At 42.2% G+C, this 15,475-nt stretch overlaps 1 protein-coding gene across 2 annotated transcripts; it reads right to left on the reverse strand.

Annotated features, from left to right (window-relative positions):
* Positions 1-95: 95 nt before the first annotated feature.
* Positions 96-13,148, reverse strand: LOC115008238 (rho-related GTP-binding protein RhoA-D-like). 2 transcript variants are annotated; one of them, XM_029431695.1, is made up of 5 exons: positions 12,988-13,148; positions 6,398-6,558; positions 4,304-4,424; positions 3,776-3,906; positions 96-2,947 (listed from the first exon to the last, which is right to left on the reverse strand). In XM_029431695.1, exons 2-5 carry the CDS (start codon positions 6,551-6,553, stop codon positions 2,774-2,776), a joined length of 582 nt encoding a protein of 193 aa, XP_029287555.1. In that variant the 5' UTR covers positions 6,554-6,558; positions 12,988-13,148; the 3' UTR covers positions 96-2,773. The 2 variants fall into 2 exon arrangements, with proteins under 2 accessions (XP_029287555.1, XP_029287554.1); XM_029431694.1 differs by having other exon boundaries at positions 6,398-6,555; positions 12,988-13,146.
* Between the last annotated feature and the right edge of the window lie 2,327 nt (positions 13,149-15,475).

Below are 15,475 nucleotides of genomic sequence, written 5' to 3' on the forward strand. Positions count from 1 at the left end.
TTTTACTGCACGCTCATGTCATAACTTTGATTCAATGATCTTCTTCAATGCAGTGAACCACATCTGAGAAGGATTGACCAAGGAGGGCGAGTCGGTCTTGTCTCAAAAATAGTTTATTAGCAATGTTGATGTTCACTTCAGATTAAACATTCACTACAACACCTTCCGTTTTACAAAGCATTATTACAATGAGCTTTTATAGAAATCTGGATCCTTTTTATCATTTCAAATACTTCAGAGAAAGAAAGGAAAAAGTTACACAACACTGAGCAGAAGCTGTTCCCAAATGTTGTGTGTGTGTGTGTGTGTGCTCATTGTAAAGACCAATAGTTTTTCTCATGCATGCAACGACATAAGGACAGCTTTTTATATAGCACAACATCATCTGTACACGTTAAACAGGAGTATTGTCCATGCTCGTAGTGATATGTTCGACACTAGACCCTGCATTCGCCCGGGGAATGCTTTCATCGTTGCGCTGTGCTTCCAGCTGTGAAAGCTATTAGACTATCTCGGCCGACCTAATTCCCATGAATTCCTTGGCGTTAAGCTTGTTGAGACCCGTGAACATCATGCCACAACTATGAAACGCGTAGCTCAAGACCCATGTTTTCATTGATTAAAAAAAACAACCCGTTATTGGTAGGGATCTGAATGGGCTTACTCCTGCCTTGTTGCTGTGCTTGTTTTCCGCAATAATGCACAAAGCATAGGATCCACCCTAGAAATATTTGAGGTAACCACATTAATATGGTGTGTGTGTGTGTGTGTGTGATTGTAATAAGTAGTTTTATATGTTGTAGCTTCTCCACTAGAGGGTATAAGTTGCATTACAATATAACAAATACAGATCCTGCCAGCTGGGTACGTTTGTGGCCTTTACTGGCATTGTAAGAAGGTTGCATGCAACATCCACCCTCTTTCTAGACCGACAGCAACATGCAACCAAGGGACATGAACGGGACATGAATGAGCAACAGAGGCAGAGAAAGGGAATGCCAGAACAAGAGTCTGTGCCTGAGGACAGTTGCTGGGCCTTTCAAGCACTGTATATCAAGCTGCTGTATTTCCAGGAAACGTCCACCACGAGTATTCTGAGAGGACCAGTGGACGGTCTCTGACGTGTCTCCAAAAGCTGTTTTAAAGTACAATTCTCCTTTGACTCAGTAAAATATCAAATATTTCTTGCCAAGAAGTGAAGATCAACACCAACATAAATCAGGATAAAGAAAGATTAGTAAATCCAGATGACATTTAGCCACAGTTGTACTATCTTTTTTGGCAGTTATACACTCTAAAACATCAAAGGTAATCTTTATGGCTGCAGATGGATGTTTTGTGAGTCATTCTTTAAGCAAAAGTAATGTTACCTGCCACGTTAATGAAGATGAGACTGCATTTATGGATTAAATCTTTAAGTTAGGGAAATGAATGACACATTTTGCTTAAATCGAGCCTAAGTTTAGAGCCTTTATAAAGAACCAAGCTTTGTGAAACAGGACAGAAAGGTCTCTCTCGACCTTGTTGGCATGGAGCCGCTGGTCTATCTGGTCTGGGAGAGAACAACCGAAAGGCACACCACAACAGAGAAGGCACCAGGGGAAAAACAAACTCCTCACACGGACCCAACTCGACTCCTGTCAATCATGTAAAGAATGTCGTCCGACTGGAAACGTCCACACGCGACGGCTAACGGCTTCTAACAACACATGATTTCCACAACTGGGCTAACCCGTCCAACATACGGATTCCAAAAGCGGACGTCACCGGCTCGCTTGAATTGTAGCAGGAGTAGAGCTGAAGTCACCCGCAATAAACAAACAAGGGAGGTTTCACCAGGCTTTGGCCTTCATTTCTGTTTCAGCTGTGTCATCTCACTGTTGGTCCTAACAGCCATTGTGCATAGTTGAGTCATATTGGCTTGTGTCTCGATTGGCCAGTTCTCACCCCCCCCCCCCCCCCCCTTCCCATATGGGTCCACTGCACAGATTAGCAATAGCTATGAAGGATGCATGTGAATAATCAGATCTTTTCTCTTATTTTAATGTTTTACATGGAGGCAGCTACTTTCTTTATTTTTGATAAGAATGGCAAATGTTGAGGGAACGCAAACAAAAATGACACAAGCGACCTTTTGTTGTGCTCGACGAGTCCGCAGCACTGAAAGCCTTACTTATGGCTTTTGCTCAGGTTTCACAATGACAACACTGGCTACAGTACAATGGAGAGCCCCCTCAGCTGAAATGTTAGCTAGCTGACAAAACATGAGAAATAGACGGTGGCATACAAACTTAAAAAAAGAAAATAATAAGAAAAGAAAAAAGGCACTAGCTTTTATGGTCAGGCTGCGATGCTAACAGGACAGTCTGCACTCATGAAGACTTTACACAAGCTAAGAAGGATGCTGCTCGCTCAAGCTCGTGAAGAACAATATTGCATACAGATATGTGCATCTATCACTGCCTCGTTGCGTTACAAATAAAAAAAGTGGGAAAGCATTCTATGTGTGTGTAAAGACAGATTAGGGGAGGGGGGGGGATGGGGAGGAATGGCAAATCAACAAGGAACTTCAAACATCAATTTCTAATCACGGTTGTAATATAGACAAAGTCCACTTCCTGTATTCGGTTTGTTTGCATTTGATTCATTTGCTTGCCCGTTATCGTGAAATGCGAGATACAGTACTAAGATGCCATTTGGTAAAAGGTCAGTCCTTTTCATGTGATTCTTTTCCTCCTATTGGTCGGTTGTTTTTAAATGGCATCTGAACTGCTCACAGGAGGCTGCAGGCGCCTCTCTTCTTGCGCTTGCGGACCTGCAGCGCCGCCCTAGTGGCCATCTCGAACACTTCCCGCACGCCGTCCTTGGTCTTAGCGGAGCACTCCAAGTAGCCAAAAGCACTGATCCTGCCGGCCATGTCTCTGCCTTCTTCTGTCTTCACCGGCTCCTGCGTGGTTAAAGCAGAGATCGTTAGGGACTGTACCCGTCATGTATCCCCATCCTGTATCGGCTTCAAACACAATTAAACTTCTGTTGTGTGATTTGATAGATATCTAAGTTTTAAATTGAAGTACGTCCTAAATTCTTTGTGGACCTTTTCTCTTCGTCAAAAGGGAGGGTCAGAGGACAATATGGATATGCTTTTTATAAAAATCTGAAACATAATTAAAGCTGCAGCGGCTGCATTAGTTGATTAATCATTCAGCAGAAAATATATTGACTCATCGTTTGTTATTTTTCAAGAAAAATGCCAAATATTCTGCGGTTTAAGCTTCTCAGGAGCGGCTGCTCTTCTTCGTCATACATCATAGAAAATTGAATATCTTTGTAATTTGGACGCAGTTAGTTCTTCCACTGCTTTTATACAGAATATATTAATATACGCTATATAATTATATAAAACAATTGGCTGTTACTTGGTGCTACTCTTTGTCAAACGGCTCCTGATGGCAGCGTTTGAAAGAGCTTTGTTGTCAACATGTTGCTATTATCAGCTGGACCTGGAGACAAGACAGTAAATAGGCCACCGTGGCTGTGACACAGTAAACCAATAGTCTACTGGCATTATAGCAACAGCCACGGACAGACCTATCAGAGAGCCGTCACTCAAGTTAACTCTCAGTGACGGACAGGTAACACAAACACCAGAGAAATAGTATTCAATTAATGTTCCCGAATATTTGTCATGAATATGAACATAAATAATTCATGAACACTTCCTCAGGCTTTTGGTGCCCGGGTCAACAGTTCATCGACCTTCAGAGGCTCTTTGTACCTGCTTCATCTTGGCCAGCTCTCTCCGTGTGTGCTCGTCATTCCTCAGGTCCTTCTTGTTCCCCACCAGGATGATGGGAACATTGGGACAGAAGTGCTTCACCTCAGGCGTCCACTTCTCAGGGATATTTTCTGTCCCGGGAGAGAGAGACAAGAAGAGTGAGCAGAAACACAAGCGAGAGAAAGAGAGAGAGAGAGAGAAGGGGGGGGGGGGGGGGGGTGCAGAGTCACAGAACACTTCTCATGAGAGATTGCTCCGCAGACTGCCCGAGGCAAAGATGTTTTTAGCTGCACTAATCCTACTTCCCATCATTAACAAACAGCTTGCTTAGCTGATATGAACGGCCTTGATTCTGCGAAGATAAACACGATAACAAATTATAGTCCGTGTCTATGTATTGGATCATTTTGACATATAAATCAGCTTTCTGTGCCGCTGCCATCTCTGCCAGGTTAACGTCGTTGAGACTAACCTGTTTAAATATACAAATAAAACAAAATAGGCGACCGCATGTGAGCACTTCCTTACCTAAACTGTCCGGGCTGTCGATGGAGAAGCACATGAGGATGACATCTGTGTCGGGGTAAGAGAGAGGCCTCAACCTGTCATAGTCCTCTTGGCCCGCGGTATCCCACAGCGCCAACTCCACCTGGGAGAAGTCAGAAGAGAAACACTGTGAGAAGTGGTAAACAAACGAAATACACTTTCTGTACACGACGGCGGATTCAGTAACGTCCTCTTTATCACCTTCATGATTCATTCATGTCATTTTAGCCGTCTGCCCAGAGTAATGTTGCCAAGTGTTCTGGATGAAAACGCACACAAACATTTAAGCAGGCACGACATCATTAGTGATGAAGTTTCTTTTCTCTACCTCCGAGAGCAGTGACTACTTGGGAGTGTGACTTGTGAAGCTCGAGGCATGTGGTGCGTCCAGAGGCCAATGCTTTAAATAACGGCCAGTAAATATTGTTAAGCTTATTTAACTTCGGGACATTCATCTCTCCTCTTGTCTCGCATCCTGATCATAACTTACGATTTGTATGTTTTGCTCCAGCTGCGTTCAGACGAGTGCGTCTCCTCACCACTGCAGCTCTGACCTCGTCAGCTTTAGAAGTCTGTTCTGTTCTCAGTGTTGTGGAAATGAACTCAGGGACGAGCCTCATCCCATCACACCACAGATTAATTCAATTAGGGAAAGTGGGAGATTAGCAAGCATCAAACCAGATACCTCTGTGTACACTCTTGAGCTGAGTCACTGTGGTGGTGGGGGGGGGGGGGGGGGGGGGGAGGAAATAAACTTTAGAAAAGTTTTAAATACAGGAACTTCCCTGAAGGACAATTGATTCTGGTTTGCCCACAGAGAGTGCAAGCATCAGTCAACGGTCCCGAAATAGAGGTTTGCAGAGGCAGAGGGTGGGAGGTGGCAGCTCGCTGTATGAGCAACCAGACGTATGCTCCTGCTGGACTCGTTAGAAACTGCAGCTATTTTTAGAGTCCTACTAAATCCACTGAAGGTGAGAAGAAGAAAAAAATGTGTTCTCGAGGGGGGGGGGGGGGGGGTGCTGCTGCGAACACAAACCTAATCCAGCTGGTTGTGTAATGGGTGATTTCTTATGGGGGTCGTCCATCCTCTTGAAAGTAGCAGATTATCCCCGTTTAGACCGACGTCCGTCATGGATCCCTAACTTTATATTTCCTGTCCAGGACACAACAGTTAACTCCTCCTTCGCCTCCCCCCCCCCATCTAAGTGCGACCAGGACAGGAAATGAGAGACGTTTATCGGGCAGGAGGGTCCTGGCGGGTGGAGAGGGATTGCCAGGAGACATCCCTGTTCCCTGTCTGAACAGGAAGCTGGGAAGTAGAGTCATTTCCTGTTTTGGCAAGTGGTGATCAAGTGGCTCAAGAGAACAAAACCCTTTGGCATAACAACTTCAAGCCATCTGCGGCTCAGGACCGACCCTCGCTGACCAACTCCCTGTGACATCACACACACACACACACACACACACACACACACACACACACACACACACACACACACACACACACACACACACACACACACACACACACACACACACACACACACACACACACACACACACACACTTGGGTGCAGGACTTAAATGTAGTCCCGATTTACTACATAGTCCACTTTATTCACCTTCTACCATTTTATTCGAGATGATGATAACTAGATGTCCAAAATACGGCTCACGATCGCTCAACATGTGGGACTTCTGACACACCACCTGTAACTGACAGGTCACTAAACCCCGCCCCTGAGCAGTGATTGTCCAATCAGAGCTTTGCAACCGTATTTAGGCACGGCAGGTCGGTCCAGCTTTGGATTTCTCCACATTAAAGAGGAGAGTCTGTGTGTGAAGAGTGTACAGGAAGTAAAGAAATAAACAGTGTGTTTATCTGTGTGTGTGTGTAACTTAAGAGGCAAACTTGTTTACTATGTTACCTACAGTTGTGTATGAACGCTGCTCATGGATGCTAGCAGAGTTTAGGCTAACATTAGCAAATCTGCTGTTTATTGGATTTGGGGAAGTTACACTTTTCCTTGATACGACAACTTCTAGACTTCTCACTTTGGTGTCAAATGTACAAACCTGTTTTCCATCAACCTCGATATCAGCGATGTAGTTCTCGAACACTGTCGGGACGTAGACTTCAGGAAACTGGTCTTTACTGAAAACAATGAGAAGACATGTTTTCCCGCAGGCTCCATCCCCGACAATCACCAGCTTCTTCCGAATGGCTGCCATCTCTGCTGGGAAACAAGAGGAGGGTTTTGACAAGAACTCGTCACACATATGAGCAGTACTACAAAAGAAACTTTTTTTTGGGGGAGATGCTGTAGGAAGGAGCCAAACAACACAGTCACATATTTAAAATGATTTATAAAAGGATCACAGGAACACAGTGTTATACAAAAACCTCTCCTGCTCATGCTGTGTGGCTCCAAAGCGGCCGCTCTGACATCTCTGACTGAAAGCACTGCATTACACATGACACCTAAGGGAGTGCGCTCTGATCCGCACGTTGTCACAGACCTGGAATTCCCGGTGACAAATCTAGACTACAAAGCGACATGAAGAACAGACGAGAAGGAGGAAGATAGTGAAACGACGCAAAAGAGAGGTGAGCGGGGGTTGTCGAGACAAGCTGGGACATGAAGGAATGTGCTCTCCTGCTCTGCCCTGTTTGTTTGCAACGTGTGTGGAAAAAGAGAAGCGTCCGGGAAAATCAGAGCAGCTTGTAAAGTACTTGGTGGTGTCCTAAAGCAGACAAAACACTACCCTGCTTCTGATCTCTCCAGATGCTTCTTCAGGAATACTCCCGATAGTAGACAATATCCTAATCCTCTCAAAACAAGAGCTAAACCTGCCGCACATATGGTGTTCCAGTGTTAAGCTGTAATTGCTTGCAAGGGGTTTACAGAGTCGTGAGCTTGTGTGTAAAGTGCAGAAGAAGAAAAGGCCATGCAAGTATTAACCACCAAAACAAAACCATGTCATATAACAAAAAGGTGGATGCAGAGTTACATTTTTACAACTACGCTGCAGGCCTGCAAGCTTTACTGGTTTCCTGTGCACAAAATACAATCCATAAAAGCAACAGAACCGAGAAATATGTCTGCAATAACCCCGGACGAGAGGACTGGTTTGGTTGGTGCAGGCTGTGCGGCTGATGGATGAGATGGAGCCCTGCTGCCTGGGAGCAGCTGTGCATACAGTCATTTGGCTGCTCACCTCATCCACTTTCTGCCAGACAGTCCTGACAGCAATCCTCTTCACGAAGGCACCCACTTATCAGGGGAAATTAATCTTTCAGTGCTGCTGCTGGCGTAACTTTCTAGTCGCGTCCGTCCCAGCGCCCACTTTTAATATCTGCTCGGATGCATAGCAACACCAAAACTGTCAGGAAGTAGCATCAAACCCGTCACCAATGTGGACTGAAGTTAAACAAACTGTTGTCTGCTTGCTTTCATAACAGAGCAGTGATGCCAATTTCATCGAGGAGGGCTTGCTAAAAATTATTTTCCCTTTAGGGATGGGGGGGGGATTTGTGCAAAATTAATATCTCAATCTTTTGATATTTGAAGCTAATCCCTGTCAACATTTGCAAAGACTAAACAGATCCTCACACTGAGTTTACGTTATTAAAACACCAGATATATTATGGATTTGATCTTTAGCTAAAAAAGGAATAGTTTGATATTTTTGGAAATGATCCAACACTCTGACAGATTCATATAAAAAGGGACATTGTATGGATTTACACTCAAAACTGTTGAATAAGAAAAGTCATTCACACATAAGCAGGGAAATATGACCTATGCATCGAATAAGATACTCAGAAATCTCATGAATATGCATATTTATACACATTCTGTAAGAGTGCATGCAACAAATCAATATATAAACGCTAGAAATAAATGGGTTGCAAAGTGAGAAAAGAAACCCAGTAAAAGGAAAAAGAGGAACTTATGACACGGCCATGTTTCCATGGAGATTTAGACTTGGCATAACCAGTAGCCATACTGGAAATGTTGGGTGTGTTTGCTTATTTGACAGTTTTATTAACATTTTGGATTTATTCCTTCTTATGAGAATTCTGGTTGTGGTTTGTTCACATTTTCTTCCTTTTCCTCAAAGCCCCCGCTCCCTCTGGTGCAGCGTGTTTAGTTACAGCTGCACGGGCTTTTGCCAAAATATGGCAAAGACTGATTTATTTTAAAGTAGGCTGCTCAAGCACATACTTTTATTTCTACATGTTTAATATGTATTGAAAGGCATAGCATCCTGAGAACATCCTCTGAATGTACAATGACGACCAAAGAAGATCACTTCAGCTGCACATGAGATTATATTATAACAAAAACTGCTTCTGCTTTGATGCTGGAGTTTATTCTGATTCCAGAAAGACTATTTCAACTAATCAAAGTCATGTTTTCAGCCTCTTAAATATGGAGATGTCCTGCTTTTGTTTTGGACTAACAAAACAAAAACATTTAAGACCTTTCCCTTGGAGAAGCTGGAATCGACATGTTTCACTATTTTCTGACATTTCATAGAAGATTAATAATTAGATTTCCTGGATGATGAGTTCAAAACAAAAACAAGTGGGAGATAGCAGCACTGAGACCTCGGAGGCTCACCCTGTGAAACAAAACAATCCACTTCCTGTTCTGTGCGGGCCGGGCGGAGCTTTTGGCTGCAGTTCTGTTTGGACAGGCCTCAGCAGAGACGGGACACGGAGAGGGCTGCCAGAGGCGACGCAACACATGCGAGCCCGCAAGCGTGCTTTGTGCTCGCACACATACATGCACATGGGACACAGTGGCTCTCTTTGCACTGCACAAGGATAGCTTGTCCTTTGTGGCGGTGATATTGGGAGCCGACGAAGGAACATCTTGACTCTATGTTGAGAATGTCCCACACAGTCACAAACTGGGCCCTCAATGTAGCTGCTACTGAAGACTAATGACAGCAACCACTGAGGAGGACGTTTAGGTGGCCCTGTTACCTTTGAGCCAACAGACATATTCTCCACATTCACATCGCAGCCTGATGCAATGACGAGGGAAAGGGCACCACTCAGCCGGCTGACCTTTGACCTCTACACTTCACTCAACGAACGCAAAAGGTGTCACTAAGAGATTAACCGTCCTCATGAAAGCAGCATCGTTCAGTCGACTCTACAAAGCCATCACTCAGATGTTTTTATTTACCCGTCACTGTGACTCCACACAACACAACTGAGATTTATCCAGGGGAGGTGCAAAATTCGCTAAAACACATTCATAAAGTCTTCCATCATTCTGAGGTTGACCGAGGACCAAATGCAAACTGCGAGGCAGCAGGAACACTGTGTTACGTGCAAGGTTAAAACAACAACAGAGACACGCTGTGAGAAAAGATAACACAATGATAATGAATAACACTCAGGGCTGATTGTCTGCACATGTTCAACCCAGGAGAGATGTTCCTATTGTTTCATTAGAATACATGAACACATACTTGATCGAAACACAACACGAGGAGCATTACTTCCTACAACTATTTGAGCAATGCCCCGCGTTAATGAGCAACACCACCTCTCTCTTCTCTAAGGAGGTTTCCGGGAGCTTATAGCGGCCAACAGGAGTTACGCAACAAGCTGAGCAGAGTTAGCACGGAGCAGAGCGTGACCCTGGCCTGTGGAGGTAGAGCTGCCTTTCAAATCCTCACTTTTAATTCAACAGCAATGCTGAACACAGACAAACATCCAAGCATATAAAAAGGCCAGTTGTTCCCGAGATGATGACTTTGTGGTCCTTCAAACATATTACCGGAAATGAGTTGGAGTATGATTGTTTCGCTCGTCTAACAGGCTCCCAAGGGCTGCACCTCTTTCTGTCATATGCTACACTGGACTCAGCTGATGTCAACATTGAAGAGTTATTTCCTGGGTTTTTGGTGTTGCCGGTACACAAGGAGCTCAGTCAAACTCCGGCTTCATAACAAGAGCAATAAAACCCAAGAGTGGAGTTTGAGTGTTTGTCAGTTTGACAGATAAACATTTACCCAGAGATTAAAGTGCAGCTGAAATCTTTATGCAACAACAGAAAACTTATTTTACTAGACAGTAAGAAATGACTTTTAAACGACTTCAGGGTCGTGATTTCTACAGGAATGTCCTCCGGCCTCTTTGCCTGCACAACTACAACTCATTTCTAATAAGGGATTACTTTTATCCTTCTCTAGAGACTCGAGCCAACAGGCTGTAGTTGTATTTTAAAGCAGAACGAAACTAGATATGAAGACACACAACACTTTGCCTCAGATAGAGTCGGTCTATCTGAGAAATGGGCCAAAGTTCATAAACTGGCCGAGGTTGTGGCTGAGACAGAGCACACAGCCTCGACGCTCTACACAACCTTTAACCGGGCGTGAAAACATCTTATCTGACTGAATGTGACAAGAGGCAACAGACATCAGATCACATGCAGGATCAGACGTTGGGGGACTACTCAAAAACTAATCTCACCAGGAAGCTTCAGGCTGTTTCAGATCAGGCTCTTATTGATAAAATATAGAGATTCCTGAGTATAAGCCTTAGACTCAAGTGCATACGATTTGAAATGAGAGTGGCTGAGCTCTCTCACACAACAGCAGGAGTACATACAGAGGACCAGCTCTCACATTCTTTGGGCGTTTGTTAGAGACACACCAGCTCCTTACTCTCCCTGAGTCATGGCTTTACTGGTACACCCATGGAAATGACCAAATGTCCCAAAGGTCAGCCAGCCCGTGAAATAAATCCAGGTATTACATCTCCTTAAGGCCTCTTGAGGACACTAAGTTAGGTCTGTATGCTAAGCTAAGCTAGGCTTCATATATACTGTGCAGACATGCATTTGGTATTAATCTTCTCATCTCTCCCCAAGTAAAGATATTTCCCAAAACTTTTCTTTTAAAGTTAAGGTGGTTATGGAATCCTCGACACCATGATCCCAACAGGAGCTCGTCTGATCAATGTATTGGGCGGGCCGTTTTAAAACCCAACAACCAGCAGCCTGGTTACCTTCGTGGCATCCGTCCTGCAGCAATTTATAAATATACTAAAAAGGAAGACACTCCTGCTCTTAAAGCCTATTGAGAGGAAGTAGGGCAAGACGAGAGAGATGAGTCAGCTGGTGGCAGCCAGAGCGTGATATCCAAACTCAAAGAAACAAGGAGGCAGAGGATGCACCGCATGGCTCTGAGAGAACAGACACCTCATGACTCACTTCTGTTCACAAACTCAGGTCATAAGCAGACGAAGCAGATCTGCTCTGTTCCTCCAGGGGATTCTGTTCACCGTCCTTTTATTTGCACATTGTTTTCTTTATTAAGCCATCAATCATTTGGTCTATAATGTTAGGTAGTATTTTTTTTTAAATCTCAATTTCACAAGGACAAGGTGACATTTTTGTTTAGTCGGAGATATTCAGATTACTATTATAAGAGAGTAAAAAAAACTAATTCACCTCTAAACTATTATATAATACTACCATGTGTGTGATCTCTGTCTATATTCTTTATTTATTATTCGAATTGATTGTTTAGTCTATTAAATAGTGAAAAACGTCCATCACATTTACCTAATGTCCATTTTGACATCTTTAAATGTTCCACTACCAGTCCAAAACCCCCAAAATATTACATTTATAATGACATGAAAGAGAGAAAAGAAGCAAATATTCACATTTAAGAAACTGGAAACAAAGAATATTTGTAATTTTATGCTTAATTAATTTCCGAATGATCTATCTGCAAGTGTATGAAGAATACATGTTTGCACAGACGCCCCATATAGAGTGATTTTCCAATACATTTGAACATATTCAGGAGGATGAAGGTATCTTTGATGTTTTTTGTTATCATGATTTGGACCTTCCCATTTAAAAACCTTTTCTTCAACCAGTTAAAATAAATGTTTTAAACATTCAATTTCCCCCCTAAATAGCTTTAAGGTTAAACAATCATCCTTTTATCACACTTATCTATGTTGTATCATCTTGTTACATCACTACATGAGAGGCAACATTTACACTATTACATATAATCTGTGTTGTGCATCATACAATCAACCTGACACAATTTCAAATACAGAACTTTGGATTTGGACAATGCTTGGCTGCACAGCGTGGGTTTAAATTGACTGACCAGCAGTTAAATGAGGTTTAAGAGGTGAACATAATTAAGCCAACTTGGGCGTTTCAGCCTAAATAACTCACATCATTTCACCCTCCACATGTTTTGTTGTGTTGTGCAAAAACATTGTTGGCAGTTCAAACAACGCCCTCTAAGAGATGCGAGTCTAAATAATGAGGAAATTAAGTGTTACCAGGAATAGAAGAGGCTCATTAGGAGCTTTGCCATGCGGAGTTGCTTATTAAGGTCGCAGCATGTTGGGACAGACTGTACATACAAGATCTGCTGCTTTGACTTTCAAACTAACAACAATGAAGCGATCAACAGTTGTACTGACACACTGGATACATACTTCATTAGTCCGGGGTTAAACTACCTGAGCAGGGGGAAAAGGCGGTGTATCAGGGCAAACCACCACCTTGTTTTCTCACCCAAAGTAAGTGAGCCGTAATTAGACTGTCGACTTCAAATAAGAACATTTAGTCAAACTAACATTACAGCTTCCGCTTCATAATTACCTGTCAGTAGCCAGATGAGAGGTTGTTATAAATATTATTCCTTGCTTTCCTCTTGATCGGGATACACACACACACACTCACATACACACACTCACTTCTTGCTGCAGTATTCGCTAATTTTACAGAGAGGGTGCTGAGAAACGGGTCAGGCGAGCAGAGATCCTCCCACCGACACCAGCGACAAGCTGGGCGAGGCTAACCGAGCAGGGCTTCCGTTTAGGACTTTCAAAATAAAAGGGGCAGGTCGTTAAAGTAAAACAATCGTAGTAGTTCATTACAATAATAATTATAATAAAAAAAAAACAATAAATAATTATAATACCCTTTATTTATACAGTATTTGTTGTAAAATAATATTTATTTTTACAATTAACACTTGAAATGATGAAAGCACTTGCAAATGACAAGGTTGCACAACATGTAAACCATATATACCGTGCAGCTTATTCTCTTCCCAGGTTACGTGATGATACGAGGTCATGTGGCTCAGGCTTTAGCTGTTTCAGGACACCTGGAAGCTGCTAGACATTCTCCTGGATCAATTTTCTTTACATATGATTCCATTAAGTTTGTTATATGAATGAACAAATGAATTAATACAATTTTATAAAATACTCAACAATAATATAAGATGAAAAAAACAAAAACAATAATGATATGATAACAGACAAGGTATGCTGGAAATAAAATTATATGCTGGCAATAATAAAAAGCTTCTTACACACTGGGACTGGTAATCAAGCCTACTCACTAGTATTATTATTATTATTATAATTATTATAATTATAATAATAATAATTATTATTATTATTAATAATAATAATAATAATAATAATATATTTTAGTTGCATAAACAATACAAATGTGTGGAAGTCTGATTTTATAAAAAAGTATAAGTCCAGGAACATTTGTTGTATAACTGGTATAGTATATATTGTGTCCCATGATTCCACGTATTGGTTTATGTGTGGGAACAATAACTAATTTCCTCTCTTTAAAAGGCGGTGTATCTTTTGATAAAAATATATTCAGTAAAAAATAGGGAAGCCTGACAAAACCTTCATGTTGCACTTATGTCCACACCCCAATGATTGATGTCACAGAGGTGTTTTCTATTAGCTGCCAAATGAAAACAACTGCGGTGACATTAATTAATCATAATCATTTATTTGCTTTGTGAACTCATGAAGCCCGAATCTGCTTCAAGACTCTGGTGCTGGCCTACCGTGCTGTAAATGGATCAGCCCCTTCTTACATCCAGGCCATGGTCGAACCATACACCCCAGCGCGTTCACTTGGCTCTGCGTCGACCAATCGGCTCGCCACTCCCTCACTACGAGTGGGACCCAGATTTCCCTCAAACAAAACCCGCCTGTTTGCTGTCCTGGCTCCAAAATGGTGGAACGACCTCCCCATTGATGTCAGGACAGCAGACGGTCTTCACACCTTCCCGCGCAGACTGAACACTCCCCTGTTTCGACTGCACCTCGGCAAATGAAGAAAACAAATTAACTGTTCTTTGTATGTTGCACTTATATTAGTTTGGCTTATTTATAGCTAATAGTTGAATTTGTATTCTATTGTTTCTGTATTTTGCACTTATGTTGCACTTCAAACTGGCTTATTTGAAGACAGTGTTCACTTATATGATTGTACCTATTTGAAGCTATTGTACTTACAATATTCTTGCTGTTCGGAGTTGTATCTCCATGATTGTTTGCACTTTTTGTACGTCGCTTTGGACAAAAGCGTCAGCTAAATGAACTGTAATATAATGTAATGTAATATACGTACACCATTTTCTCCAGAAGTGACATCAAAGTTTACACTATTATTTTGAAGGCTACTGCCTGTACTTCCGGTGTTGTTATGGTTACTTCTAAATAACTTGACGGAGCCGCTGCAGGCGCTGGAGTCACCCGGGTCCCTCCTCCCCTCCCCGGTCAAAGATGACATCATCCGTAGTACAAGAAGACTCGTGCAACAGGAGGGATGGGTGTGGATCTCTGACACTGATGTAAAACACGTTCACATCTCTGAACACTCAGGTGCTGCAGGCTGCCAGGTGTGTCTTTGTGTTTTACCTCAAATATGACGTTCAGCACCAAGATGTCTCTGCATTATGCTCTTTTTTCATTTTGATTGACTGAATAATTAGCAGTGGTAACAAAGTATTTGTACTTTACTAGCATGCTTCTACTCCACAACCTTATAGAGGGAAATACTGTAACCTACTTTAGGCCTCTATTACATTCATTTCAATGCAATGCACTATTATTGATTAAAGGCCCTGCACACCCACACAGGTGTTGTCAATTACTGTTGCTGATCAGATTATATCTATATAATATCTATATAATGTGATCAGCAACATATATATAATTAATATATATATACATATATAATTAGTATATATATATACATTATGAATATGTACATAAATACATATAAATATAATTATATATATTAATTATATATGTATATATTA

Source organism: Cottoperca gobio, chromosome 5 (genome assembly GCF_900634415.1).
Source record: "Cottoperca gobio chromosome 5, fCotGob3.1, whole genome shotgun sequence".
NCBI classification, from domain to species: Eukaryota; Metazoa; Chordata; class Actinopteri; order Perciformes; family Bovichtidae; genus Cottoperca; species Cottoperca gobio.

What these genes read in the sequence shown, in the direction of transcription:
- LOC115008238 (XM_029431695.1), bottom strand. Translation starts at nt 6,553, where the DNA reads ATGGCAGCCATTCGGAAGAAGCTGGTGATTGTCGGGGATGGAGCCTGC. An exon ending in CGACAGCCCGGACAGTTTAG is followed by an intron (nt 3,907 to 4,303) that starts GTAAGGAAGTGC and finishes CTCCCGGGACAG; the next exon opens with AAAATATCCCTGAGAAGTGG. An exon ending in AGCTGGCCAAGATGAAGCAG is followed by an intron (nt 2,948 to 3,775) that starts GTACAAAGAGCC and finishes TTAACCACGCAG; the next exon opens with GAGCCGGTGAAGACAGAAGA.